Below are 27,666 nucleotides of genomic sequence, written 5' to 3'. Positions count from 1 at the left end.
TCCGTGACCCAGGTGTCAATAAAAGGCTGGGCATAGGGACTATGGGGGTAATTGTTCGTGACGCCACCTGTGGTGTGCGGCCAATATCAGCTGCCGCTGTGAGACTTCTCTGCTGGGGCGGATGACAACGCAGCTTAGATGGTTCAGCTCTCCACAGGCAGAGCTGTGGACCCAGGGAGAATGGTGGTGGTAATAGACTATCTGGCACGGTGGGGAGGGCACCGGCAGTAACTGGATGACACATGCAGAGCAGTTCAAGGTCTTTTACTCACTGGTCACACACTGCTGTTGGAGTACCGGGCTACGCTATGATAGGCATCAGCCGATCCCGGATACTTCGGAGGTCGTGGCTGGTGGTTACTTCTGTGTGTCTCCTTTCGATTGGTTTCCCTCCACCCCAGCTCCTGGACAATGGAACGGGTCACGTGTGCCTTCTGCACTCCCCGCAAATCCTGGGATTCCCCTTCTTTCCTAAGATCCCGAGTTGAGCCTTCAGCTCCAGACCATGGACCCCACACTTTGTCTTTGCTTGCTCGTCCGTTCCGGAGTCGGACCTGACTCGGGCGCTGTCCGGTGCGAACTGCCTCTTGTCTGAGGTGGCTCCTAACTTCCCCCTGTGGGTGCCCCCGGGTCCCTGAACAAGTGGGCATGAGATACCATACCTCGTGATGGCCACCTAGCCCGGTCCCAGTGACAGAACCCCCATGTTATGTGTTGGTTGAGTGTGGTTGTTGTTTGCAGGTGACTACCTCCTCCGTATCCGCGATGAATACTGCACCTCAGGTGAGGTGCAGTACCCTGTGGCGCCTGAGGTCGCAGGGGCGCCACACTTCCTAGAAAATGAACTTCCAGGATTGTCCAAGAAAATAAATATATACAAACACCCCTTTCACCAATTTATTTACCCCCAAAACACACCCACAGGTCTAACGTAATCCACACTATGTCCCATGACTCATCTGGCTCTGCTTCATCTGGAGGCCATAGTGAACGGTGACCTTAGAAGACGTGACCACCAGGGCTGTGGAGTCTGAGTCGAAGCTCATTTTGGCGGAGTCTGTATAAAATGCACCTACTCCGACTCCTAAAATATATAATAAATTGGGGACAGTAGTGCAATGCAGAATGTGCTGAATATTTTATTAAATAATATTTAGTATAATGCTTATATTTAAGTTAAAAATGTATTGTAGTGCAATGTGATCAGACATTTAATTATTTTTGATACAACAATCAAGATATTTGGATAGAACATAAAATGTATTTATTGGATACAACTTCAGAACACAAACTGTAATTGTAAATATGTAATACACTATGTAATATACAGTAGATTATATATCTATCTCACACACACGATATATCTAACACACACACACGATAGATATAATCTACTGTATATTACATAGTGTATTACATATTTACAATTTATTACAGTTGTGTTCTAAAGTTGTATTCCAATAAATATATTTTATGTTATATCCAAATATCTTGATTATTGTATCATAACAATTATTAAATGTCTGATGTTCACATACACATGTTCATGTACTACAATACATTTTTCACCTAACTATAAGCAATATATGTAGGAGTCTTGAGTCGGTGCAAGAGAAATTTCGGAGTCGGAGTCGAAGGTTTAGTTTACAGTCTCCACAGCCCTGGTGACCACTCACCGCATCCTCCAGGACATACAGAGCAGCGTGGGAGCTGCTAGTCCGACAGAGTTTACCTGAGGTCACTTCTATCAGAATACGTGTCACGGTGGCAGCACAGTCCAGCACTAAGTTTACCCGAGGTCACAGCTGGTGGTTCATACAGAGGGCATCATGAGAACCACCAGAAGTGACCTTTTGTATCAGACGTGGTCTCACGGCGGCAGTGCAGTCCAGTAGTTGTGAGGCCTGGTAACTTTAAGGGGGTCTTAAAGGTTCCTGTAGTTCCCAGCTGCTGGGAAATCTGTAGGCTATAAACTCTTACCAGAGCTCACAGCCTCCAGGTTTCCTGGCCTCACAGCTCTTGGACTGTGCTGCTGACATGAGTCTGGCACTGGGTTCACCTGAGATCACTTCTGGCAGCTCCCACACTGCACTGTGCGTTTTGGAGGCTGCTGTGAGTGGCCATGTGTTCTAATGTTACCACTCATCTTGGCCTCTGGACGCAACAGTCAAGATAGTTTTGGGGACAGTGTGTGTGTGTGTGTGTGTGTGTGTGTGTGTGTGTGTCTCCCTTCTTAGAGTTGGTAAGGGTGGTGGTGAGAGTCTGCTCTCCATTACCAACCCAGGGCTGGATGGCAGCTGTAATCTTTGATAAATCACAGCTGCCATCAACCCCATATATTACTCAGATTGCCACTACACTAGGACAATCAAGATTAGACAGGTAAAGTGCCACAGTTGGCATATCTAATGGATGTGCCATTTGTGGGGCAGCTGTGGGCTGCTACGTTTCGACTGGGGAGGGCAAAGTAACCAGGGGACTTTGCAGCCTGAGAATACTAGTCCCCAGTTGCCTACTTTTATCTGCGCTGATTATCAAAAATATCAGGCGCCCATGTTGTGTAAAATAATTATGCATGGGGGAGCCTTTTTATTTTTGATAACCAGCCAAGATAAAGCACACAGCTGGGGGCTGCAGCCTGCAGCTGTCTAAGTTATCCCAAATAGGTGGGGGCCACACTTGAAAGTGGCATAATACTCTGACAACGTAGGTTCTCAGAAGCTACTGGTTTCAGAGATGCATCCCAGTATCTTCCATATGGTGTTCCCTTTCAGCATTTTTTTTTTTTTTTTTTTTTTTTTTTTTTACAGCCCCGTCAGACATCCTAGGAGGGTCTGCTGCAGAGTTTCCCATTGATTTGCATTAGACTCGTTGTTAGAGACAAATAGTCCGAACCTGTATATTTTATTTTTATTTTTTTTTTTTTTAAGTTTTCACCCATCATTAGAGATGATCAGACATGGTGCATGGTCCACTACAGCCTGAGCTGCTCCCCAATAGTTGTACGCCTGTGACCTTTTGATGGGTATCGCCCCTCCATGCCTCTTGGCACACTCACATCTTGTATAATTGCTCCTCCTGGACTTGAGTATTATGTTCTTCTTGGCAGGCTCTCGTGTCCTGTGATAACAGCCTCACGTTTCCTTCTTGGATCGTGGAACAATATAGAAGAAAATGCCAAACTTGGGTAGAATTCATGTGGCGGAGTCTCTCGGCTGCTGCAGGTTTTATGAGATCTTGAAGGGTTATTTACTTAAGATTTCCGCTCATCCTTGGGCCCCTGTCAGGATCTTGTCTCCAGAGGTCATTAATGCCGGTGAAGTTCTGCTCCCTCCTCTGCCTTATTCTGCTCTGTGTGGGGGGTCGGATTTTATTTGCAGAGACGTCTATAAAGATGGCGGCAGGTCCTGGCTCGTAACAGTCGTTTTCGCAGACAGCGGCGCTAATAAAATTGTACATGGTTCCTACTGCCAGTCGGTAGGAATTCTACAAAGCTGTCAGCCATACTTCCTGCAGCAAATTTGGGGTGCCCTTTAACAACCCCTCTACTACCCTCTAGAGTCGACCCACCCTAAGCCAGTCCAGCAGCAATGTCAGGTACACGGGCAGTGATTTCTGGATGCAGCTCTTATTCTCAAGAGCAGCAGGAGGTGGATGATGCTCTCGGAGAATCCTCCTGGTATTTGTGGCTGGAGCCGGTCACCTATGGATGACATTATGTCAAAACTGTCTGACCCCAGGGACCCAGACACAAGACTCCTCCAGAATTGAATGTGTTTGGCAACATAATCCTCCTGGGCTGCCTGCGCCTTCCTCCTTCCTAAGTGGTGCTATGCTTTAGTCTTGAAGCCATGGTCATCAAAGTATTTTGTAGGGTGGTCTGGAGCAATGTCCATCACTGTGTGCTGCAAAGGAACCTGCAGGGTAATGTTATGGCGACCATTCATTAAGCAAAATCCTGCAGGCATTGTAATGGTGGGCTTTAACTGCCTGGGGGGGGGGGGGAACCTTTTTTGCTTCTTGCACATAGGTGTCTGAACAGAAGACCCCCCCCCCCCCTCCACAAAAAAACCCCTCCGTCCCTGAGTTATTTTTCGAGCAGCACACCAATCAGTTTTTATCTTCCTCTTTTTTTTTTTTTTTTTATTTTTGTATATATTGCAATCATATAATTTTATATGCACTGTGTACTTGCAGTTGCTCATTTTGCCTTTCTACCCAGTTATTTTTTTTTTTTTTCTTCCTTCTTCCCTGCTCCATGTAGAAATAGAACAGTGTGTTTTGTGCCCCCCCCCCCCAAAAAAAAACCTCCTGACCGTGCTGCGTTCCCCCCCCCCCCCCCGCCAGGGACTTTTGCAGTGGTGGCTCATGCAATGCATGGAGAAGAGACTTTGTTTCTACATAGAGCTTAGTAGGCTTCAGCTTTAATCATGTGATGTGACATATTTAATGGAAAAGAGAAGAATTAAATGGGTTGCTGGTCAAAATTACCCTAACTGTGTGCTTACAATTGCTATGTGGCAACATTGTAGTTTTTGGTTTTTTTTTTTCTGCACTTAAAGCTGAAAATGTGCTTTTTATAAACTGAGATGGGGGAACAAAACAGAAAATTGACAGGTCAGTAGTTGGTGTTTTTTTTGTTTTTCTGCAATGTGTGCACAGCACTTCAGTTTTCTGAGACTTTGCTGGGATGCAGTTTTCCTTTCAATATTGATGGAACGCATGGAGGGGGGGGAAGCAGTGTGGGCATACAGCCTTAATATATTGAAGTTATCACATTATATAAGAGGATAAAAACTTGGGAGTGCTTTCTTTAAAAAGGAAGACTCCAAAGTAGTTCTAACTAATTTTTGTGTCTGTATTTGTATTTTTGTCTTAAACATTTTTGGGTTTTCTGCTCCGGAGTCTTCTCAGTATTCTGTATGTATTAAACAATGCCATTTCTCTTTTCAGGGTGACTGGTGGCTGCTGTGAGGGGAGGACACATTGCTGTGGATGCTGAGGAATTCCAGGTGTGTACTGGGCCCTCTTTCCATACACCTTAAGTGACTATCACTGACGTGACCCTCCCAATCAAACCTTCGTCATTAAGAAAAAGCGCCCTCCACCTCTCAAGCATTTTGTACTCCATTGTGTTTGAGCTGATTGTAGGAGTTAATATTATGCGCACCCCCATCAAAGTGTGTGGGATGGGAGGGCGGGCAAAAAAAAAAAAAAAAATTCCCTATGCAGAATAATATCTGCACGCCTGTCCTGGCTGCTGTGGATTCACGTCCCAGGATGACGGGCTCTCTTCAGATCTGCGCAGTAGGAGAGATTACAGTGTGTCCTGACAGCGGGTGAATTGGCAGCTAGATCCAGTGCCAATCACATGCGCTCCGGTGTCACCTTGGCATTGTCCTTTTTGTTTTACGTCTTTTTTTCTTCCAGGATCAGCAAACATGTCGGACAAGATGTCAAGTTTTCTGCATGTGGGGGATATTGTTTCCCTGTACGCCGAGGGGTCGGTCAATGGATTTATCAGCACGCTGGGGTGAGATTGATGCCAGGGAAATGTGTGTGTGTGTGTGTGTGTGTGTGTGTGTGTGTGTATATTACAGTACAGACCAAAGGTTTGGACACACCTTCTCATTCAAAGAGTTTTCTTTATTTTCATGACTCCAAAAATTGCAGATTCACATTGAAGACATCAAAACTATGAATTAACACATGTGGAATGAAATATTTAGTGTGAAACAACTGAAAATATGTCTAATATTCTAGATTCTTCAAAGTAGCCACCTTTTGCTTTGATTACTGCTTTGCACACTCTTGGCATTCTCTTGATGAGCTTCAAGAGGTAGTCACCGGAAATGGTCTTCCAACAGTCTTGAAGGAGTTCCCAGAGATGCTTAGCACTTGTTGGCACTTTTGCCTTCACTCTGCGGTCCAGCTCACCCCAAACCATCTTGATTGGGTTCAGGTCTGGGGACTGTGGAGGCCAGGTCATCTGGCGTAGCACCCAATCGCTCTCCTTCGTAGTCAAATTGCCCTTACACAGCCTGGAGGTGTGTTTGGGGTCATTGTTCTGTTGAAAAATAAATGATGGTCCAACTAAATGCAAACCGGATGGAATAGCATGCCTCTGCAAGATGCTGTGGTAGCCATGCTGGTTCGGTATGCCTTGAATAAATTCCAAACAGTGTCACCAGTAAAGCCCCCCCCCCACACCATCACCCCTCCTCCTCCATGCTTCACGGTGGGAACCAGCCATGTAGAGTCCATCCGTTCACCTTTTCTACAAAGACATGATGGTTGGATCCAAAGATCTCAAATTTGGACTCATCAGACCAAAGCACAGATTTCCACTGGTCTAATGTCCATTCCTTGTGGTCTTTAGCCCAAACAAGTCTCTTCTGCTTGTTGCCTGTCCTTAGCAGTGGTTTCCTAGCAGCTATTTTACCATGAAGGCTTCTGCACAAAGTCTCCTCTTAACAGTTGACAGTTGTTCGAGATGAGAAGTGTGGTGTGTGTGTGTGTGTGTGTGTGTGTGTGTGTGTGTGTGTGTGTGTGTGTTATATAAAATAAAAAATAATATAGATCAGATTCTATTTTTCTTTTTACGGTCTCCTTGTTTTCTGCAGTTTGGTGGACGACCGTTGTGTGGTGCAGCCTGAAGCTGGCGACCTAAATAATCCCCCAAAGAAGTTTCGAGGTATGTAGCTTATATTGGGTGGTAAAACTGTGGCGTATTTGCTATTCTCCCATGGGTGATGGGCTGCTATAATGGTGGCAGATCACCACTGAGCTGGGTGCCCAGGACATCATAACCACCCTATGACTGCAAATGTTCTGCTTTTGACATGGGTGTGCTGGAGGCAGCGCTGCATGTTGGTTTGAGGTCACCACTCCTGAAATCTGCAGGTGGCTTTGGGAACTTGTCACCAGATTTAGCAACTATAAGCTGCGGCCACCACCAGTGAGCCCTTATATACAGTGTTCTGGAATGCTGTATATAAAAGCCCAGGCCGTGCTGTACAGGGGGCACTCACTGCGGGTGGAAGAAAAGAGACTCCGGCAGCTAAATAGGAAAGGATTCTTTACAGTTAGAGCAGTCAGACTGTGGAATGCCGACCACAAGACATAGTGATGGCAGATACTATAACAGCCTTTATATCAGGGCTGGGGGATTTCCTCAGTACACAACATTGTTGGTTATAAATGAGTTAATGACAAAATATATAATTCGTGGAGGAAGGGTGAACTAGATGGACTGGGGGCTTTTTTTTGTTTTTGTTTAAACCTATATAACATGGAAAACACTTTTTATAATGCTCTCACCTAGGGGATGGTCCAGTCCGATAAGTGTCACTGCTCTCCGGTCTGGCGCCTCCTCTGCTGTGATCCCTGTCCTCCTTCAACCCAGTACGGATGATGCATCCTATACCATCCACATAAGCCGGCATTGAGCTCCTGCACAGGCGCACTTTGATCTTGTCTGCTGAGGGCAGCTCAAAGTATTGTAGTGCGACTGCGCGGGTGGTCTTTCACCTTTCCTCACGCATGTGCATTACAGAACTTTGCTCTGCTCTCAGCAGGGGAGGTCAAAGTATGCCTGCGCAGGAATGCAATGGTAGCCTCTGCGTGGATGACATAGGAGCAGCCATTCACACTGGGCTCTGTAGGAGGACTGAGGTGGCAGCAGAGGAGGCATCAGACCTGCGAGCAGCGATGCCCATGCACCCCATAGGTGAATATAATTGTGTGTGTGTGTGTGTGTTTATAATATTACATATATTATCCCTCGTGGCAGGTTCCCATTCTTAATGTCATCCAGAAAACCGCTTCTAATATTCTTATTCCAAAAAAACCATTCTCATCTAAGCACTGATCTAAAGCCGCTGGGTCTCTGGAGTGCACGATCCAGTGAGCTTTACGGTCCCCGGCTTCACCAGTGCAGTTCAGATCAGTGGTGCACCCATGACGCTGGTCCAAACTGAGACGTCAGGGGTGCACCACGCCTGGAGGCAGAGGAGCGGTGCGCACCCGACGATGACACTTCAGGAACAATACTTCTAAAGGAATATCTGCAACTCTTAACTACCGTATTTTTCGGACCATAAGACGCACTTTTTTCCCCCCAAATGTTGGGGGAAAGTGGGGGGTGCGTCTTATGGTCTGACTATAGGGCTGCGGCTGGGAATGAGGGTGCTGCGGTGGAGCAGGTCATCGGGGGCACAAGCAGGCTGTAGCAGCCTGCCGTGACCATGTGGGCCCGCTCATTTCATATGCACGCCCATCTCTCAGCGCTGAAGCCGTCATTGACAGGTGGGCGAGGGGTGCGCGCATAATTAACAGCCGGCCGTGATAACCCCTGGCAACTACAGCCTGAAGTGATTATGTGCGGCTGTATTCACTGTCCCCCGCGCACCATCATCAGCGCGGGGAGCAGTGAATATGTACGGCATACTCACCGGACACTTCTGTGCAGCACACGATCTCCTCCTCCAGTCTGCCGGTCAGCTGATCTGTGTAGAAAGCAGCGAGCACAGCGATGACGTCATCGCTGTGCGCCGCTAGTCACGCAGGTCAGCTGACCGGCAGACTGGAGGAGATCGCGTGCTGCACGGAAGTGACCGGTGATGGCTCCACACAGGTAAGCGGTGCTGCTGCCGCCACAGACAGGGGGAGGGGCAATGCTGCATGGAGCGAGGAAAGAGGAGTATAAATGTTGTTTTTTGTGTGATCCAGGATACATGCCATATAGGAGCACGGGGTAATATAACAGGATGGCAGTATATAGCAGGATGGGGTACCTTAGCAGAGAAATTGGGGACATTACCCCTATAATAGTGTCAGCAGCAGATCCTCGCCCCAGAAGTGTCATGACCACATTTTTTGCTTTAATTTTTTTTTTTTTTTTTTCATTTTCCTCCTCTAAAACCAGGGTGCGTCTTATGGTCCGAAAAATACGGTATGTTCTGTACTCTAATTCCCCCACCCTCCTACAAGATCTCTGCTTGCAGTTAATGAATGGAGAGCATTGCTTCCACCCAGAGACTAACAAATGATGCACCTCACAGCTGGAAGGTTGCAGTGTAATTTGGGGATGAGCACCCTGCTACACTCCAGCTGCTGTGATACAAAACACCCAACATGCCCTGACGGCCTGTGGTTGGCATGTAATGCCGGGTGTTTGTTTCCCAACCAGTGATTGCTGCCGATTGTTGATTCTTGATGGTTACTGTGAGGTAAATCCGGAGATATGACGATAAATCATGATATTCAAGTATGTCAGGAAGCCCTCTCCTGGTGTCAACCCCCCTTTCCTTCACACAACTGGTTTAGCAACAAACTCCATGGCCATGTCCTGTGATATGGAAATGAGGTGGCTTTAGGACAAAGGACACAGGATGACTCCCTGCCGTCACCCTGTAACAAGAGTTGTATCTCATTAGCAAGGCTATGGAAATAGCCAGACAGAACGACTCCAGTAAAAAATGGTTCATATCTCGCAAGCCATATTTCCGATAAATATGGCAACCATAAAAATGGTGTCTCCGCATGTGGACGATGCCGGCACCCCCTTTTTATGGGAGCAGGACATTGGGAAATGCCCCAGGCGTGATATCAGCCAATGGGGAACTGGCAGACAGGTCATGAGTCCCCTCGTTCTGTAGCTAAATTCATAACTGTCACAATGAGAGCATTGGCGTCCGCCTACGACGCTCCCAGGCAAAGTTATGGCCAATATCCCCTTTGCTGGATAATTCTGATCCATGCAGGGGGAGTAGCAGTGCCCCCTGTGAGGTCACTAAGGTAGGAGGGGACCTGGATCTGCCCAGGTTGATAACCCTACTTCGGCCATTTTCCAGCGTTCTTCTGCTCGGGGGCCTGGTTGGGACAGACCTGTGAGAGAGTTCCTGGAAACCTGGTCTACAGCGCCCCCCTGTGGCCAGACGCACAAGGTAACTGATTGAATTGCATACCTGTTGTAAACCATGCTTTGTCTGTAACTGTACTCTGACATAACTGTATATTCTGTAGATTCCCTATTGTATATATTGTAGTTCCTAGTGTGCTTTAGGCGATTAAATTATATAATTAATCTTGGGCTGTTCTGTTATCTCGATCTTGAATCCCACGTCCGTGTGTTCGGCTAATAGTTACCGTAAATCGGTTGGTGGCAGCGAGTTGTGCCAAGGATTATTGTGGGGAGGCCAGTGAGATTCGGGGAGAGTTTATATATTCCGCCCGCGGAGGTCGGGGGAATATATACCCTTCTCTCGCCGGGGGCCCTTCAATAATCGGCATAAGTAGTATAGCGGCCTCCTTGCTTATTGTCGGGCAATTCCATAATTGGCCTGACTATAAGAGGGGCGCTAGAGAGCGCGTCACGTGCTCTGTCTGTCGGTCGGGAGGTATAAAGGAGGGGGACGCCCCCTTGCTACCCCCCGATTGTGACGTACTGGTAGCCAGCGCGGGGGATTTCTGAGTGACCCCCCGGTGGTTTGTGACAGTTACCATCAATTCTTTGCTAAACAGTCCAGACTGAGAGAATGTATCAGTGCATGTGAAACCAGGACAGAGGTCATGGGCAGCATCCTTCTATGCAGAAGAGCGTTTTCTTTCTGCTCCCTTCCCTCCCCTGCACTCTTCTTTTGGCCCCCTCAGCCCCTGTCTGGGTCCCTCTCGTCCCCCCTCGCTCGTCTGTCTTTTATGCTTTGGGCTTTCCTGCAGCAGTTTCCTTCTAATGTAAGCAGATTGCTCAGTGTCTTGGAACAATCCGACTCCTTTCTGGGATTCACCCTTCTCCTCGCTGTAAGGCTCCAGTGTAAAATGTCAGGTACCTGGAATCTAATAAGAATTCCCCCCCCCCCCCCCCAAATCTTCCTGCTTCGATGGATTCCTCCTCTGGATGTCGGAGTTTACATACCAGGGGCTAAAGCTATACACAAATCCGACTGCTACAAAGTGGCGTCCTCTCCGCACGGAAATGTTTCACACATTGTTACAGATTGTTACTTCAGGTCTCTGGTTATTATATTGTTTTAGCTGTGTTTTATTATTTAAAGGGCCACTACAAACATGAGCATATAATAGTCCTGGAGCATTATAAGCAGAGCGGCTGCTATGTCCTGTATAGACATTTCCCAGCACCAGAGGCATATGGAGGGCAGGGGGATTGCTATACATCCACTCATCCCATTGTCCACTATAGACACACCTTGAAATATGATAACAAGGAGCAATACATTAGGCTAAAATCCATTCTCCATGCAGCTTAACCTTCTGTCCCTTCCAAAATCCCTGCAGGGGTAAAAAGTAGTCAAGGAAGTTACATATTTACTAATCATACTCCAAAGCTGCAGTCACTGTGTACATACATTACATTACTGATCCTGAGTTACATCCTGTATTTTCCTCCAGAGCTGCACTCACTATTGTGCTGGTGCAGTCACTGTGTACATACATTACTTATCCTGTACTGATCCTGAGTTATATCCTGTTTTATACCCCCAGAGCAGCACTCACTATTCTGCTGGTGCAGTCACTGTGTACATACATTACATTACTTATCCTGTACTGATCCTGAGTTATATCCTGTTTTATACCCCCAGAGCAGCACTCACTATTCTGCTGGTACATACAGGATGTAAGTCTGTATCAGTAATGTATATACCAGCAGAGTGAGTGCTCTGGAGTATAATACAGGATGTAACTCAGGATCAGGACAGGATAAGTAATGGACATATACTTACTATTCTGCTGGTACAGTCACTGTATAATACAGGATGTAACGCTGTATCAGTAATGTATTATACAGTGACTGTACCAGCAGAACAGTGAGTGCAGCTCTAGAGTAGATGTATATTACTTATCTTGTACTGATCCTGAGTTACATCCTGTATTATACTCCAGAGCTGCACTCACTATTCTGCTGGTGCAGTCACTTTGTAAATTACTTATCCTGTATCATACTCCACTAGCAGACTAGTGAGTGCAGCTCTGGAGGATAATACATGATGTAACTCAGGATCAGTAATGTATGTAGACAGTGATTGCACCAGAAGAATAGTGAGTGCAGCTCTGGAGTATATGTATATTACTTATCCTGAGTTACATCCTGTATGAAACTCCAGAGCTGCACTCCCTATTCTGCTGATGCAGTCACTGTGTACATACATTACATTACTTAGCCTGTACTAATCTGGAGTTAAGCCCTGTATTATACTCCAGAGCTGTACCCTCTATTCTGCTAGTGGAGTAAAATACAGGATGTAACTCAGGATTATTACAGGATAAGTAATGTATGTACACAAGGAGTACAGCTATGGAGTCAGTGTTCATTACATTACATATCTTGTACTGATCCTGAGGTAGATCCTGTATTAACCTTCCAGAGCTACTCTCCCTATTCTGCTGGTGCAGTCACTGTGTAAATTACTTATCCTGTATTTTAGGCTTTGTGCGCACTAGAGCTTTTTACCCGCGGATTTGCCGCGAAAATTTCTTGAGAAATGTCTGCAATCTTTGTGCAGACATTTCCCAGCAAATTCTATGTTAAAAAAAAAAATAGCTGTGCGCACTGGTGCGGATTTTTCTCAAGAAATTTCCTTGAATTTCTCGAGAAACTTTCTTGAGAAAATGAACATGTCCATTACTTCCACAGGTACCCTGCGGATTTCGGCAGTACAGCCTGCAAAAATCCGCAGGGAACCACCCGCAGGAAAATCGCGGCTAATCCGCAGCAAATCCGCATGCGGATTTTTTCCAGAGGTCCGGAAATCTTTCACTCCCAGAAGTTTCTCAAGAAATTTTCTTGAGAAACTTCACATTTCTAGTGCGTACATAGCCTTACTCCACTAGCAGAATAGGGATTGCAGCTCTGGAGGATAATACAGGATGTAACTCTGGATCAGTACCGGATCAGTAATGTATGTACACCGTGACTGCACCAGCAGAATAGTGAGTGCAGCTCTGGAGTACAATACAAATTCTAGTGCTCTGAGATGCTGTAGTTGGTGAACAGTCATCTACAGATGTTTAAAATCTGATCTCCTGTATAATTTTGCTCTCGTCGAGAATGAATTTCTCGGATGAGATCCGTCAGTTGCTGATCATTGATGCAGAGTGAATGATGATCTGTGTGATCTCTGGTTGTGAATTATGCTAGCCGAGCGTTCTTTCCTGTGTGCCTATAGTTTAGCAGAACAGGGATTAGCCGTCCCTCTACATACAGATCGCTGATTTGCTTTTTTTTTCTATCTTCTTTTTCTTCCTTTCTCAAATCTTCATGTATTAACCTCAATTCTACTGATTCTTGACATTTCCCAAAAGCCACTTCTCTGGCATGTGCCATTGCTGCATCCTCAAACCTATCCTCTGCCATCAGCCTATAGCAGACTGTCACTTTCCTATTGTCCTCTGCTTTGTCAGCCTTTTAAATGGTTAACTGTAAGCAATCAATTGTAATGGAATAAAAGTGGAAAAATTAAAAAAAAAAAATTTTGCTTCCTCCAGTGTTTTGGTTTTACATGATCTCATGAAGGCTAGTGGTGTTTTTAGGGTGTGTGGCTCTTTAAGACCTGGCAGTCCCCCATAGTCTCTGCCCCTGTTTGCAGACCTTTCTAGGTGTATGCTGCCAGGAATAGTTCTGTGCAGGAGGCGGTAAATGATCCCTTGCTACATTGTAACACTTGTGCCCCCTGGTTGTATCCAGGTCTCTTCCAGGCCAGATCTGATCCTGCATCTTCCTATTAAACCTCCTTCTCCTCCTCCGCCTCCTCCTTCTCCTTGCAGCAGCTAATTACCAAATAAGGGCCTCGCAGTGGCCGCTCCGGCTCCTTCCCAGACAACCATCAGATTCCCAGGAGCAGCCTGCATAACAAGGGGTTAACCCCTTCTCATCCGCTGGGGTCACGTTCCTTTGTCTTGTTTGGTTTTATCAAACTTTTTAAAAACTTTTACTTTGTTACAAAAACTTTTTTTAGAAACTTTTGTGCATTTGGCCATTTTCTGCTGTTTTGGATCTTGTAAAGTTGTCTAACAAATATATGGATGCAATTATAGGGCTTGTCCGGAGCAAGGGATGCCTATGCTGGAGTCTGCGGGAACCTGGGTGACAACCAGTATGGCTGCCACAAAGGCGTCTACTGGGGTTGTCTGCAAAAAAAGTGCACATTTTGACTAAACATCTGGAATCTTAGCGGTTTTTACGGAAGCGTTCTCCGCACCCGAGGGTATTGTGTTTTTAGCCGAGGAGTCAACATGGAAATGAAACCACAAAGTTTGGCCACAAATGTCAATTTCACCAGGGAACAAAGTGGTCGGTTGACCCAATTGGTTACATTGCATACCGATGATGGGGGTGGTAGTGTCAATAGTATTGAGGAGCTCACAGCATCTACTTCTTAGATTTGTGCAAACTTGACATCTCCTCCTAAGCAAAAAAAAAAATATTAAAATAAAAAAATTAAAAAATATATAAAAAAATATATATTTAAAAAAAATATATTAAAAATTAGTGTATATATGAAATTAACTTGGTTATTGTATATAATTAATATATTAAAATGTATAAATATATATAGATTATACATTTTAATATATTAAAAAAATTATATTATATATAAATGTGTAATATATATAATTTTTTTAATAAATGTATAATTATATATATAATTTTTTTTTTAATGGAGAAGTAAACAAAAAAAATATAAAATAAAAAAACCATCTTTTTTATATATTAAATTATGTATATTATATGAAATAAATAAAATACACACATTAATATATATTAATAATGTGTAATGTATATATGATTATGTGTAAATTATATATACACATACATAATTTTATTAAAAAATTATACACAATAACTAAGTTTTTATTTTTCATATATTATACATAATTTATATAAAAATATATTATATGAAATAAAATAAACTTTAGTTATTGTATATAATTTTTAATATATTAAAGTTTATTTTATTTCATATAATATATTTTTATATAAATTATGTATAATATATGAAAAATAAAAACTTAGTTATTGTGTATAATTTTTTAATAAAATTATGTATGTGTATATATAATTTACACATAGATAATAATTGTATGTATGTATGTATATGTGTGTATCATGCGTATTAACCATTTTCTCCCTGCAGTGGTGCTACCCATGGTATTTGTTTTTAATCTGCACAATTCATTTGTCTCTGGACCATAAGCCGTCATGCGCTCCAGCTGTCGTCCTATTATCTTCTAATCCCTCAACCGCTGCCTCTAATGTACCCGATCCTGGGCACGATGCCCGGCTCTGCACTATAATGGCCGGAGCTGTCATCCCTGATCAATTAGTCCTGAGCTCTATATGTGCAGATCATAAGTGAGCGGCACCAGGTACCATGGACTCATGTTTCTTGTTCTCTTGCAGACTGCTTGTTCAGGCTCTGCCCCATGAACAGATATTCTGCACAGAAACAGTTCTGGAAAGCTGCAAAACCCGGAGCAAGTAGTACCACCGACACCGTCCTGCTCAACAAGTTACATGTAAGGTCATCCATGTGACGGTCAATGAAGTTGAGGGGAGGGTTACTTGCTACACTGGAGATCAAAATTAGAGTGCACGATTTCCTAAATGTTGCGGTCATTGTGTCGTCCTATGTGATTATACTCGCAGGATTTTCCGCCTATGTATTAAATTGGATTTAGTCCAGAGCACATAATAAAAAATGTAAAGGAACACTGTTCAAAATTAGAGAACACTGTCAGATCCCTGCAAGTTATTTGTGTTAATCTGGCACCTGGTGCTAATTTCCTTAATTATCTGACACACCCTATGTAACTGGCAGCCTAACTTTCCAGTTTGCACGGAGTTTGCCAAACCAGTGTGCCGTTCCAATGTGACTGAAACCCTCTGGCAGCAGGTTGTCCAGATGAAGGCCAAAGTGGTGACCGTATCAGCCATAGCAAGAGACGCTGGTCTTTCAAGTCTGTGATTTTGAGAATATTGCATCTTTACAATAGCACAAACTTTAAGTCCCCCCAAGAAGGCTGGTCGCCCTCGCAAGAAAGGACAGGATAATGCAGAGAATCTCTATGGGTAATCATTTTAACACTGCTGCTGGAATTGCTCGGCAGTTCCGCACTTAACAGGATAAGGATATGTTTTGTCATACAGAGTCACGACGTTTAAGAGCATTTGGATTGAAGGCACACTCTGCAGTGACCAAACCTCTCTTTAGCAGAAAGTATCAAAAGGCTAGACTTGGCTTTGGTGAGGAGGATGTTGTGTGGACAGAAGTGTCCATAGTTCATTTTAGTGAAAAAAGCAGGTTTTTAATTTATTTGGGTCTGATGGGAAACATTATCTTCGTCGACAAAGTGGGGAAAGACAGAACTCAAAGTGTTAAGAAGTCAGTGGAAGGTGGTGGAGGAAGGGTCATGATTTGGGGAATGTTTTCTGCAGCAGGAGTTGCACCTCTCATACAGCTACATGGCAGAGTGAATACAAGTGTGGATCAGAACCTTCGTCAACAAGACGTGGTCCTTTTACTTGCATTCATCACTCAATCAGCCGCAATTTCCATACAGGACAATGCCCCCTGTCACACAGCAAAATGGATAAAGCAGTTCCTTGAAACAGAAAACTTTGAAAAACAATGAAATTGACACAGCCCAGAGTCCTGATCTAAACACAATAGAAAACCTCTGGAAAATCCTTGGTGACAAAGTTATGGCCAAGAAACCCACAACAGTCAAAGAACTGGAAGAGACTGGAAGAAGAGTGGACCAAAATCCCACCAGAGCAGTGTGAGAGACTAGTGATTGTCCTGTGGCCGCAGATGTACTGAAGACACAGCGACGGCCGATGCACGTCCTACTGATTGTGACTGTTGTTACCTGCATAACATTTACTGATCTCTCTGTGCTACAGTCATTGCTGTTCTCTAAATATGATCCTCACATTTTGGGCAAAATAAAGGTTTTATGTTGTTAAATGTTGGATCTTTTGTAAAACCCTGTTCTAGTGGCATGGTGCACCCCTTACAGGAAACCTTCACATGTTCAATGTAAATTACATTATTTCTGAAAAAAATGAGTGACCGTACATTGTTCTCTAATGTTGATCTCCAGTGTAGTTTTAGTGCAGGATTTAATGTTTACTGCCCCTTGTGGTGATAGGGGATTATTGCCAGTAAAAACGCTGCTGAAAAATTGAAGGTTTATTACATTTTTCTTCTACAGCATGCAGCGGATCTAGAGAAAAAGCAGAATGAGACTGAGAATCGCAAGCTCCTGGGGACAGTCATACAGTATGGCAATGTTATCCAGGTACAGTGCTGCATGGCTTTGGCTCAGATTTATGTATGGTATATGACTGCACCAGCAGGATAGTGAGTACAGCTCTGGAGTATAATACAGGAGGTACTTTGTGCATGAATCACTTATCCAGTTACATCCTGTATTATACTCCCAGAGCTGCACTCACTATTCTGCTGGTGGAGTAATTATCTATCTAAATGGAGAATGATGGTGCTCATGGATGGATATGGTCTTTAAAAGGGAAAATATAGTCTCTGTCTGTGTCTCTGTCTGTGTGTCTGTCTGTGTGTCTGTCTGTGTGTCTGTCTGTGTGTCTGTCTGTGTGTCTGTCTGTGTGTCTGTCTGTGTGTCTGTCTGTGTGTCTGTCTGTGTGTCTGTCTGTGTGTCTGTCTGTGTGTCTGTCTGTGTGTCTGTCTGTGTGTCTGTCTGTGTGTCTGTCTGTGTGTCTGTCTGTGTGTCTGTCTGTGTGTCTGTCTGTGTGTCTGTCTGTGTGTCTGTCTGTGTGTCTGTCTGTGTGTCTGTCTGTCTGTCTGTGTGTCTGTCTGTGTGTCTGTCTGTGTGCCTGTCTGTGTGCCTGTCTGTGTGCCTGTCTGTGTGCCTGTCTGTGTGCCTGTCTGTGTGCCTGTCTGTGTGCCTGTCTGTGTGCCTGTCTGTGTGCCTGTCTGTGTGCCTGTCTGTGTGCCTGTCTGTGTGCCTGTCTGTGTGCCTGTCTGTGTGCCTGTCTGTGTGCCTGTCTGTGTGCCTGTCTGTGTGTCTGTCTGTTTATATAATATATTATAATAATATATAATTAGATGTATTTATTATTTTTATTATTTTTTTTCTCAGATGCTTCATCTGAAGAGTAATAAGTATCTGACCGTGAACAAGCGACTGCCTGCGCTGCTGGAGAAGAACGCCATGCGGGTGACGCTGGATGAAGCCGGCAATGAAGGCTCTTGGTTCTACATCCAGCCCTTCTACAAGCTCCGCTCTATAGGGGACAGTGTGAGTATCCCCCTCTTTGAGGAGCAGTGCACCCCCTGCTGCTCCACTTGCTTATGCCACCCCATACTAATCATACCACCTTAACCTGATTAAAATGATGACCAGGTAAGAACTACTCCTAAGTGCACCTCCCTCCTGAAATGTATAATCACTGGGCAATGGTTATCTGGATAAGCTTGGTGATGACCTGCTATACTCAGCTTTCCTAGAGCCCTGAAGGCCAGATCTGCCTGGACATAAGAGTGCATGATTATAGCATCACTCTGCTCATATCTGGTCCTGAAAAATAGACGAAGATGTTCTCTTCTTGCGCCACCTTTTTGATCCCTTCTCTCCTCTTTCTATTCTTGCTGTCACTTGCACTGCCCCAGGTTACATTTTATGTGGGTCAGACTTTTAATTTTAGTTCCCTTGTTCTGGAGTCCAGTCCCCACCACCACCGCCGCCGGAGAAATCTGCCATTTATGAAAGCTTTGTATAGTCTGCAGAACCTATTATCTAGTCACTAACAAGAATCCTACAACCAAGAGCATGGAAAGTCAGATGTGCAATATAGAAATTATTTACATAGGAGCAGTATTATAGTAGTTATATTCTTGTATGTAGAGGGCAGTATTATAGGGGTTAGTCTTGTTCATGGGGGGGGGCAGTATTATAGGGGTTAGTCTTGTTCATGGGGGGGGCAGTATTATAGGGGTTACAGTCTTGTAAATGGGGGGCAGTATTATAGGGGTTAGTCTTGTACATGGGGGGGCAGTATTATAGGGGTTACAGTCTTGTACATGGGGGGGGGGGGCAGTATTATAGGGGTTAGTCTTGTACATGGGGGGGCAGTATTATAGGGGTTACAGTCTTGTACATGGGGGGGGGGGGGCAGTATTATAGGGGTTAGTCTTGTACATGGGGGGGGGGGGGGCAGTATTATAGGGGTTTGTCTTGTTCCTGGGGGGGGGGGCAGTATTATAGGGGTTACAGTCTTGTAAATGGGGGGCACTATTATAGGGGTTACAGACTTGTACATGGGGGGCAGTATTATAGGGGTCACTGTCTTGTACAATGGGGGGGAGGGGGCAGTATTATAGGGGTTACAGTCTTGTACATAGGGGGGGCAGTATTAGTGTTTTGTGTTTTTGTTTGTTTTTTTTTTTTCCCTGCAAAAAATGTTCTTATCCTCCAAAGTGCTAAATGTTGTTTGCTTTGTAGGTTGTGATCGGAGATAAAGTTGTTCTTAACCCTGTAAATGCTGGGCAGCCTCTTCATGCCAGTAGTCACCAGCTGTCAGATAACTTGGGCTGTAATGAGGTGAGCACTTGGTTGGGCACTATTGCTGAGCCTCCACTTTTCTAATATGACTGGTAAAGTAGAGTTACCTGTTTTTTGGTTTATTGATGTCTTTTGGGCCAGCCTTTCCTAGTAGGGGGTTCGGTCACTATTGGGCATGTAGTGCACCTAATGACATAGTTGGATTCTCCATTCATGTGGACAAGTTTTGAGAGTTGGTGAACTTTGTAGAAGTTGTCACCTTCCATTTTTTTTGGGGTAACTGTTCCTCTTTTGGCTCCAGGTAAATTCTGTGAATTGTAACACAAGTTGGAAGATTGTTCTGTTCATGAAGTGGAGCGATAATAAGGATGACATCCTGAAGGGGGTGAGTATGTCTGACATTAGTATGTGCCGGGGCGGCGGACCCCCAACACAGGGGCCCTCAGGTTATCGAGGTCTGGTCAAGATCCCAGCTCAAATGCCAGGATCTTCTTACTACTTGATAGCAAAGAAAACCATGTAAAAAGACTTTGAGGGGTGAAACCGCCCCAGACCCTAAATTGTAATTTAGACCTCGAAGCAGAATCCTTCCCTTACAAAAACAAATTAACTCATTGAGTGTCGCCTGCACAATGACCACGTTTTACCTCCACAGGGCGATGTTGTGCGGCTCTTCCACGCCGAGCAAGAAAAGTTTTTGACATGTGATGAACACAGGAAAAAGCAGTATGTGTTCCTCAGGACCACAGGTCGACAGTCGGCCACGTCGGCAACTAGTTCCAAGGCTTTATGGGAAGTGGAGGTAAGGGGTCCAACACCCCAAACTGCCCCCTCACCACCAAACCTAGTTCTGATGACCTCTTAATCTCCATGATTTGCACTTTTCTTGACCCTTTCTTTTGTTTGTTTGAAGGTGGTACAACATGACCCCTGCAGAGGGGGCGCCGGCTACTGGAACAGTCTCTTTAGGTTCAAGCACCTTGCAACTGGGCATTACCTGGCAGCGGAGGTGAGTGACCCCTCCGAGGAGGATGACTGTTGCGCTCCGTTTTGAGACCCTCCTGTTTTGGGCTATCTGAAGGTGGCCAGGCACATATGCCCAAAGTGTGACTACTTCTTGGGCTCAGTACCACTGCTCCCGTCCGCCCATGTGGATAAGACTCACTCACTTTCCGGTTCTTTTTCCCCAGGTAAATCCTGACTATGATGCAGGTTGCCTGGAGTCTGAGGTTTCTGTAAGTAAAAGGCTACCCCCATAGAAGAACCTCATCATACAGTAGCATGGCCACCTGGGGGCCACCAGCTTGTTAACCCATTCCTCAACACTTTCCTCCTCCCCGTTCATTGTGGCTGGTACCTGCTTTCTTGCCCATTTCATAACCCACAGATCTACAAGAAAGCAGTATGCCCTTTTGTATAGGGCGTCCATTGCCCGCTCTTGATCCATGCCCACCGTGGAGCTCAGAGATTAGCTGCTCGGCTGCATGGACAAAGCTCTGAGGCCTCTAGTGGGGATTTCTTCTCTGCTTTTCTATGGTGGCATATGGTCCTGGTAGAAGAATGGGATTACTCCATGTGAGGTCCCATGTGTAGGAGACTGTTACTGCGGGGTCCAGTGCATAGATCATTGCGGGGCATTGCTATTTCTGGTTTGGAGCCAATGTTACAAGGTTCTGGTCCGCTATTTTTGGTCCTGTTAAAGCTACAGGACGATTCTGACTCCAGGTTGGCTGCTATGGATGATCCAACTTCTTTTTTTTTTTTTTTTTCCTTTTGTGATTGTTTCTTCCATCTTTCCTGAATTTTCAGCTCATGTGCATATTCAATTCCCCAATTTTAAAGAATTAGTTTCTGAATTCTCTCACTAAATCTTTGCTTTATCAGATGGATGCGGAACAAGATCCGGCCCGTGCCCGGCTCTGTATAGACTCCGAGAAGATCAAGTGTACGCTAGTGTCTGTTCCTGAAGGCAATGATATCTCCTCAATCTTTGAGCTTGACCCCACCACTCTCCGAGGTGGTGACAGCCTGGTGCCCAGGTACTGTGCCTTATCTGAGGGGTCTCTTGTGCCTCCTACCTCCATGTAGAACCTCGATATCCTACATAGATTTGGTTTCCTTCACTTCTAGAAACTCATATGTACGACTGCGGCATCTCTGCACAAACACCTGGGTGCACAGCACCAATAGCCCCATAGACAAGGATGAGGAGAAGCCGGTGATGCTGAGGGTGAGTGATGGGTGGCAGCTTTATCACCCGCAAACCTTACTCTAATCCTGGTAACATGGTTCATGCTTGTCCCTTAGATCGGCACATCCCCCATAAAAGAAGACAAGGAAGCATTTGCCATTGTTCCGGTGTCACCCGCTGAGGTGCGGGATCTGGATTTTGCTAATGACGCCAGCAAAGTTTTGTCTTCCATCGCTGGAAAATTGGAGAAGGGAACAATCACTCAAAACGAGAGGAGGTGAGAAGTGCAACCTGTAGGTTCTTGGTTTTTGTGACACTATAGCGGGCTTTACCCGCTACGATATCGTTAATGAATAATCGTCGGGGGTCACGGCGTTTGTGACGCACATCCGGCGTCATTAACGATATCGCAGTGTGTAAAACTTAAGAGCGATCTGAAACTATCGCAAAAGAGGGCAAAATCGTTTGCTGCGGAGAGGTCGTCCTGAAATAAAAAAGTCGTTTTCTGCTTATTAGCGATGTTGTTCCTCGTTCTTGCGACAGCACACATCGCTATGTGTGACACCGCAGGGGCGAGGAACATCTCCTTACCTGCGTCCACCGGCAATGAGGAAGGAAGGAGGTGGGCGTAATGTTACGTCCCACTCATCTCCGCCCCTCTGCTTCTATTGGACGGCTGCCGTGTGACGTCGCTGTGATGCCGCACGACCCACCCCCTTAGAAAGGAGGCGGTTCGTTGGCCAGAGCGACGTTGCTGACAAGGTATGTGCGTGTGACGCTGCCGTAGCAATAATGTTCGCTACGGCAGCGATCACTACATATCGGCCGTACGACGTGGGCGGGTGCAATCACGCTCGACCTCGCTAGCAATTGCTAGTGATGTCGCAGCGTGTAAAGCCCGCTTATCTGTACCAGCATGCCATAAACATGTGTCTTGTAGGGGTATATTGACCTATGCCGTCTTGTAACTCATGACCCTTCTTGGGTTTAGCAAACAAACCAATTTTACTTGCCTCAATTGTACCTTTCTCTTCTGTGCTAGTCCCTCCTTTTTGACGTCACCGTTGTCCCTTTCGACGTTGTCCCTTTCGACGTTGTCCCTTTCGACGTTGTCCCTTTCGACGTTGTCCCTTTCGACGTTGTCCCTTTCGACGTTGTCCCTTTCGACGTTGTCCCTTTCGACGTTGTCCCTTTCGACGTCGTCCTTCTCGCCGTCGTTCCTCGTGTTTTTTTTTTTTGTTTTTTTTTTTACTTTAATGTGACTATAATGTATAGCTGAGAGCAGCCAGAGGTGGCTTTAGACGTGACTAATAAATAAGTCACTATGTTTCTGTTTGTTCTAATTTTGGGATACAAAGTTTTGTGATTTATGTAACTGTGTAACATTCTGCAGAGTGAAGTCCTTATCTTTCTCACCAGGGCAGTGACCAAGCTGCTGGAGGAACTGGTTTACTTTGTGACCGCCGGGGTGAATTCTGGGCAGGACGTCCTGGAGGTTCTGGTGAACAAACCCAACCGGGAGCGGCAGAAGCTGATGCGGGAGCAGAATATCCTCAAACAAGTGAGTCTGTCCTCTATGTACAAAATTATAAGCAGCGTGGTCCGGAGCTCCAAGATAACTGGTGTGTCCTCCAATAGATCTTCAAGCTGCTGCAGGCGCCGTTCACGGACAGTGGGGATGGACCAATGCTGAGACTAGAGGAGCTCGGAGATCAGCGGCATGCACCTTTTAGGCACATATGTCGTCTCTGCTACCGAGTGCTGAGGCATTCACAGCAAGATTACAGGAAAAACCAGGTGCAGAAATATGGGCAGAATGGGAACAAATCCTGTGCTGAGCCCTTGTATCTGAAAGGGTTGGTGATTACTGTATTGACAAAGGCTAGTGAGCTCCCCCTAGTGGTGGCTGCAGACAGAATCTTATCATGTATCTCTGTATACAGGAGCTCCCCCTAGTGGTGGCTGCAGACAGAATTTTATCCTGTATCTCTGTATACAGGGAGATCCCCCTAGTGGTGGCTGCAGACAGAATCTTGTATATTTCTGTATACAGGGAGCTCCCCCTAGTGGTGGCTGCAGACAGAACCTTTTCATTTTTATGTAATGTTTTATATACCTATTTTGTATACTCTCCATACAGGAATACATTGCCAAGCAGTTCGGCTTCATGCAGAAGCAGATTGGTTATGATGTTTTGGCAGAAGATACGATCACTGCTCTGCTGCACAATAATCGCAAGTTGTTAGAGAAGCACATTACAGCAGCCGAGATCGACACCTTTGTCAGTTTGGTACGAAAGAATCGAGAACCAAGGTAAGACCCCGGTTGTAGGCCTGACGTGAAGGATTTCTTGCTCTTAGGCCGCGCTCCTGTAGACTCTATACTGTACTCAGAACCTCTTTGTTTCCTCTTCTAAAGATTCCTGGATTATTTGTCTGATCTCTGTGTCTCCATGAATAAATCCATCCCGGTCACCCAGGAGCTGATCTGTAAGGCGGTATTAAACCCAACCAATGCCGACATCCTCATCGAGACCAAGTAAGAAATCGCAACATCTGAACCACCATATTCTCTTTTAAAGGGTTTAACGTCCGTTAAAGGTGTTGTCCGGGACTTTACCACTGACCCATCCTTGGGATGGGTAATCGGAGGGGGTTGCTTCCATCTTTGTAGCTGGGTAGTGCCCATGCACTATTACAGTTTACTGCTTATTTAAAATTTTGCGCAATTTTCCAAATATTTACACTTTAGCTTACAGCTTGTAGCCAAGGAGACCGACCACCGCTGCTATGTAGCTTGTATGCGCTGCTCTGGAGCTGGCCGGGATTAGGAGGTAGCACTGTGCGCCAAGGATCCTGAAAGATTCAAGACACTGTGCTTACAGGGTCAATAGAAAAGAGCTTGTGAACCTTTGCAGCAGTGGTCGGTCTCCATGGCAACATACTTTAAACAAGTGATTGATATCTGAACAGCTGCAAATTAACAGTAAATGGCAAAATTGCTCGTATTTGCAGCTCTACGTGACCATAGTCATTTATGATGACTGGTATAACCCTTAAGCACATTGTGGAGATCTCATAATGCCACTTGCAGCTTCTAGACAATGTACGGGGTTGTGACCCCTCTCATGATCCCAACAGTTAAGTTGCAGGTTCTGGGAGTCCATACCCAGGTGATTTGTTGTTGGTGAGTATCCGCCATGCTTCTGCTGGATACTACCTATAGAACAAGAGGCGATGCATGGATTATTATTATTTATTTATTTATAGAGCACCATTGATTCCATGGTGCTGTACATGAGAAGGGGATTACATGCAGAATACATATACAAGTTACAATAGACAGACTAGTACAGAGGGAAGAGGGCCCTGCCCTTGTGGGCTTACATTCTTTAGGATCTGGATGTGGGCCATCTGCACTTAAAGGGTTTTCCCAAGAACAAAGTTAAATTAAAATTTCATTTTCTTTGTCGCTCCATTGGGAGACCCAGACCATTGGGTGTATAGGCTATGCCTCCGGAGGCCGCACAAAGTATTACACTAAAAGTGTAAAGCCCCTCCCCTTCTGCCTATACACCTCCCGTGCTCCCACGGGCTCCTCAGTTTTTTGCTTTGTGCGAAGGAGGCAGACATGCACGCACAGCTCCACAGATTGGTCAGCAGCAGCTGCTGACTATGTCGGATGGAAGAAAAGTGGGCCCATATAGGGCCCCCAGCATGCTCCCTTCTCACCCCACTCTTGTCGGCGGTGTTGTTAAGGTTGAGGTATCCATTGCGGGTACGGAGGCTGGAGCCCACATGCTGTTTTCCTTCCCCATCCCCCTCAGGGCTCTGGGTGAAGTGGGATCCTATCGGTCTCCAGGCACAGGAGACCGTGCTTCATCCACAACTCCTGTGGAGCCTGCTGGATAGGAGCCGGGTACCGTTCAGGGACATGGCCCTGCTACTTGGAGGTACTCTGTATCCCTGTGGGGACCGCGCACAGCAACACTACAGCTTTGCTGGGTGTGCTAGTGCACCGGGGACCGCGGCGCTGACCGGGTTAAAATGTGCCATTACACACTCAGCGTTGCTGAGTGTGTTTTATGTATAGGGACTGCCGCGCTGACCGCCGCTGCCGCGGAAACACTGCGGCGCGGCTGGGACTTGTAGTGCGCCGGGGACTTCCGCGCATATACGGCGGCCGCGCTTATTACTCGAGTCCCCGGCTTTTTGCGGCCTAGTTCCCTTTTCCTCCCGCCCTCAGCCCTGACAGGCAGGGGAAGGGCGGGAAGCTGCACAGAACGAGCAGCACTGAGGGCTGGAGCATGCTTTGCATACTCCACCCCTCTCACTGTGCACAGTGCGGCTCCAGTTCCCGCACTTTCTCGGCCACGCCCACGACTCCCTCCTCTCCTCAGGACGCCGGCAGCCATTCCTGTCAGCTCCTCGGACGCAGCAGAGGGGGACAAAGTCTGGGAGACCCAGACAGGGACTTGGGTGGCCTCACAACCGCTTGAAGCGGGTGGTAAGCAGCACCTGTGGTGCTAGCCCCATTGTGCAGTACTGTAACTATACTGTATATGTTTATGGTATATACTTTACACTGTATGGTGCACAGTTGATTTCTGGCTATATACCCTATTGTGTTGCTCAGGGAAGATAATAGCATGGCGCCCACAAAAGGCAGGGGTGCCAAAACACAGGCTTATTATGCTGCCTGCGCCGCATGTACGACCCCGCTACTGGCAGGTTCCACTGACCCTCATTGTATACAGTGCTCGGGCCCTGTGACACTTACTCAGCCAGAGCCTCTGCTAAGAGGGGCCCAGGGGGAGCCACCTGCTGACAATGTCCAGGTGACAGGGACGGAGTTTGCAAAACTCTCTGAGACTATGGCTAAGATACTGGAAGCCTTGCAGTACAGGCCGGTATCTCAGCACAGGGACTCTGTTGAATCTTTGTTCCCTGGCTCCCCTCAGTTGGACCAACAATGTCCTCCAGGGGTATCTCATAGATCCCAGGCTGAGGGTTCTGACACAGACCCCAGCCCCAGACCGACTAAGCGAGCTCGCTTAGATTTTCCCTCGACATCATCATATTGTTCAGGGTCTCAGCGAGGGGAATCTCGAGTTGATGAAGCGGAGGTAGCTGATCAGGATTCTGATCCTGAGGGCGCTCTCAATCTTAATACTCCAGACGGGGACGCCATAGTGAACGATCTTATTGCATCCATCAATCAAATGCTGGATATTTCTCCCTCAGTCCCTCCAGCAGAGGAGTCGGCTTCTCAGCAGGAGAAATTCCGGTTCAGGTTCCCCAAGCGTATACCGAGTATGTTTCTGGACCACTCTGATTTCAGAGAGGCAGTCCAGAATCACCATGCTTGTCCAGATAAGCGTTTTTCTAAGCGCCTTAAGGATACACGTTATCCCTTTACACCTGACGTGGTTAAAGGTTGGACTCAGTGTCCCAAAGTGGATCCTCCAATCTCCAGACTGGCGGCTAGATCCATACTTGCAGTGGAAGATGGGGCTTCACTCAAGGATGCCACTGACAGGCAGATGGAGCTCTGGTTGAAATCCATCTATGAAGCGATCGGCGCTTCTTTTGCCCCAGCATTCGCAGCCGTATGGGCGCTACAAGCTATCTCAGCAGGTCAAGCGCAAATTGAAGCAGCCACATGCACGTCCGCGCCACAAGTGGCGTCCATTACCACTCAGACCTCGGCATTTGCGTCTTACGCTATTAATGCTGTCCTGGACTCTGAGAGCCGTACGGCGGTGGCAGCCGCCAATTCGGTGGTACTCCGCAGGGCCTTGTGGCTACGGGAATGGAAGGCAGATTCTGCTTCCAAAAAGCGCTTAACCAGTTTGCCAATTTCTGGCGACAGATTGTTTGGCGAGCGTTTGGATGAAATCATCAAACAATCCAAGG

At 46.1% G+C, this 27,666-nt stretch overlaps 1 protein-coding gene across 1 annotated transcript in view; it reads left to right on the top strand.

The window, feature by feature from the left end:
- The window catches only part of ITPR1 (inositol 1,4,5-trisphosphate receptor type 1), a 120,504-nt gene that overhangs the window by 38,047 nt on the left and 54,791 nt on the right, over positions 1–27,666 (top strand). Inside the window, 18 exon segments of the mRNA XM_075322063.1 lie at positions 4,954–5,012; positions 5,431–5,533; positions 6,624–6,694; positions 15,419–15,534; positions 17,233–17,319; positions 18,139–18,297; positions 19,501–19,599; positions 19,862–19,945; positions 20,216–20,362; positions 20,474–20,569; positions 20,751–20,795; positions 21,445–21,599; positions 21,691–21,790; positions 21,868–22,028; positions 23,171–23,312; positions 23,390–23,548; positions 23,892–24,064; positions 24,170–24,289. Coding sequence (XP_075178178.1) covers positions 5,442–5,533; positions 6,624–6,694; positions 15,419–15,534; positions 17,233–17,319; positions 18,139–18,297; positions 19,501–19,599; positions 19,862–19,945; positions 20,216–20,362; positions 20,474–20,569; positions 20,751–20,795; positions 21,445–21,599; positions 21,691–21,790; positions 21,868–22,028; positions 23,171–23,312; positions 23,390–23,548; positions 23,892–24,064; positions 24,170–24,289 — 2,006 coding nt within the window. The 5' untranslated portion in view covers positions 4,954–5,012; positions 5,431–5,441.

Source organism: Anomaloglossus baeobatrachus, chromosome 8 (genome assembly GCF_048569485.1).
Source record: "Anomaloglossus baeobatrachus isolate aAnoBae1 chromosome 8, aAnoBae1.hap1, whole genome shotgun sequence".
Taxonomy (NCBI): domain Eukaryota; kingdom Metazoa; phylum Chordata; class Amphibia; order Anura; family Aromobatidae; genus Anomaloglossus; species Anomaloglossus baeobatrachus.
Note: the sequence above shows the minus strand (reverse complement) of the source record. Positions and strands in the feature narration are given on the sequence as shown.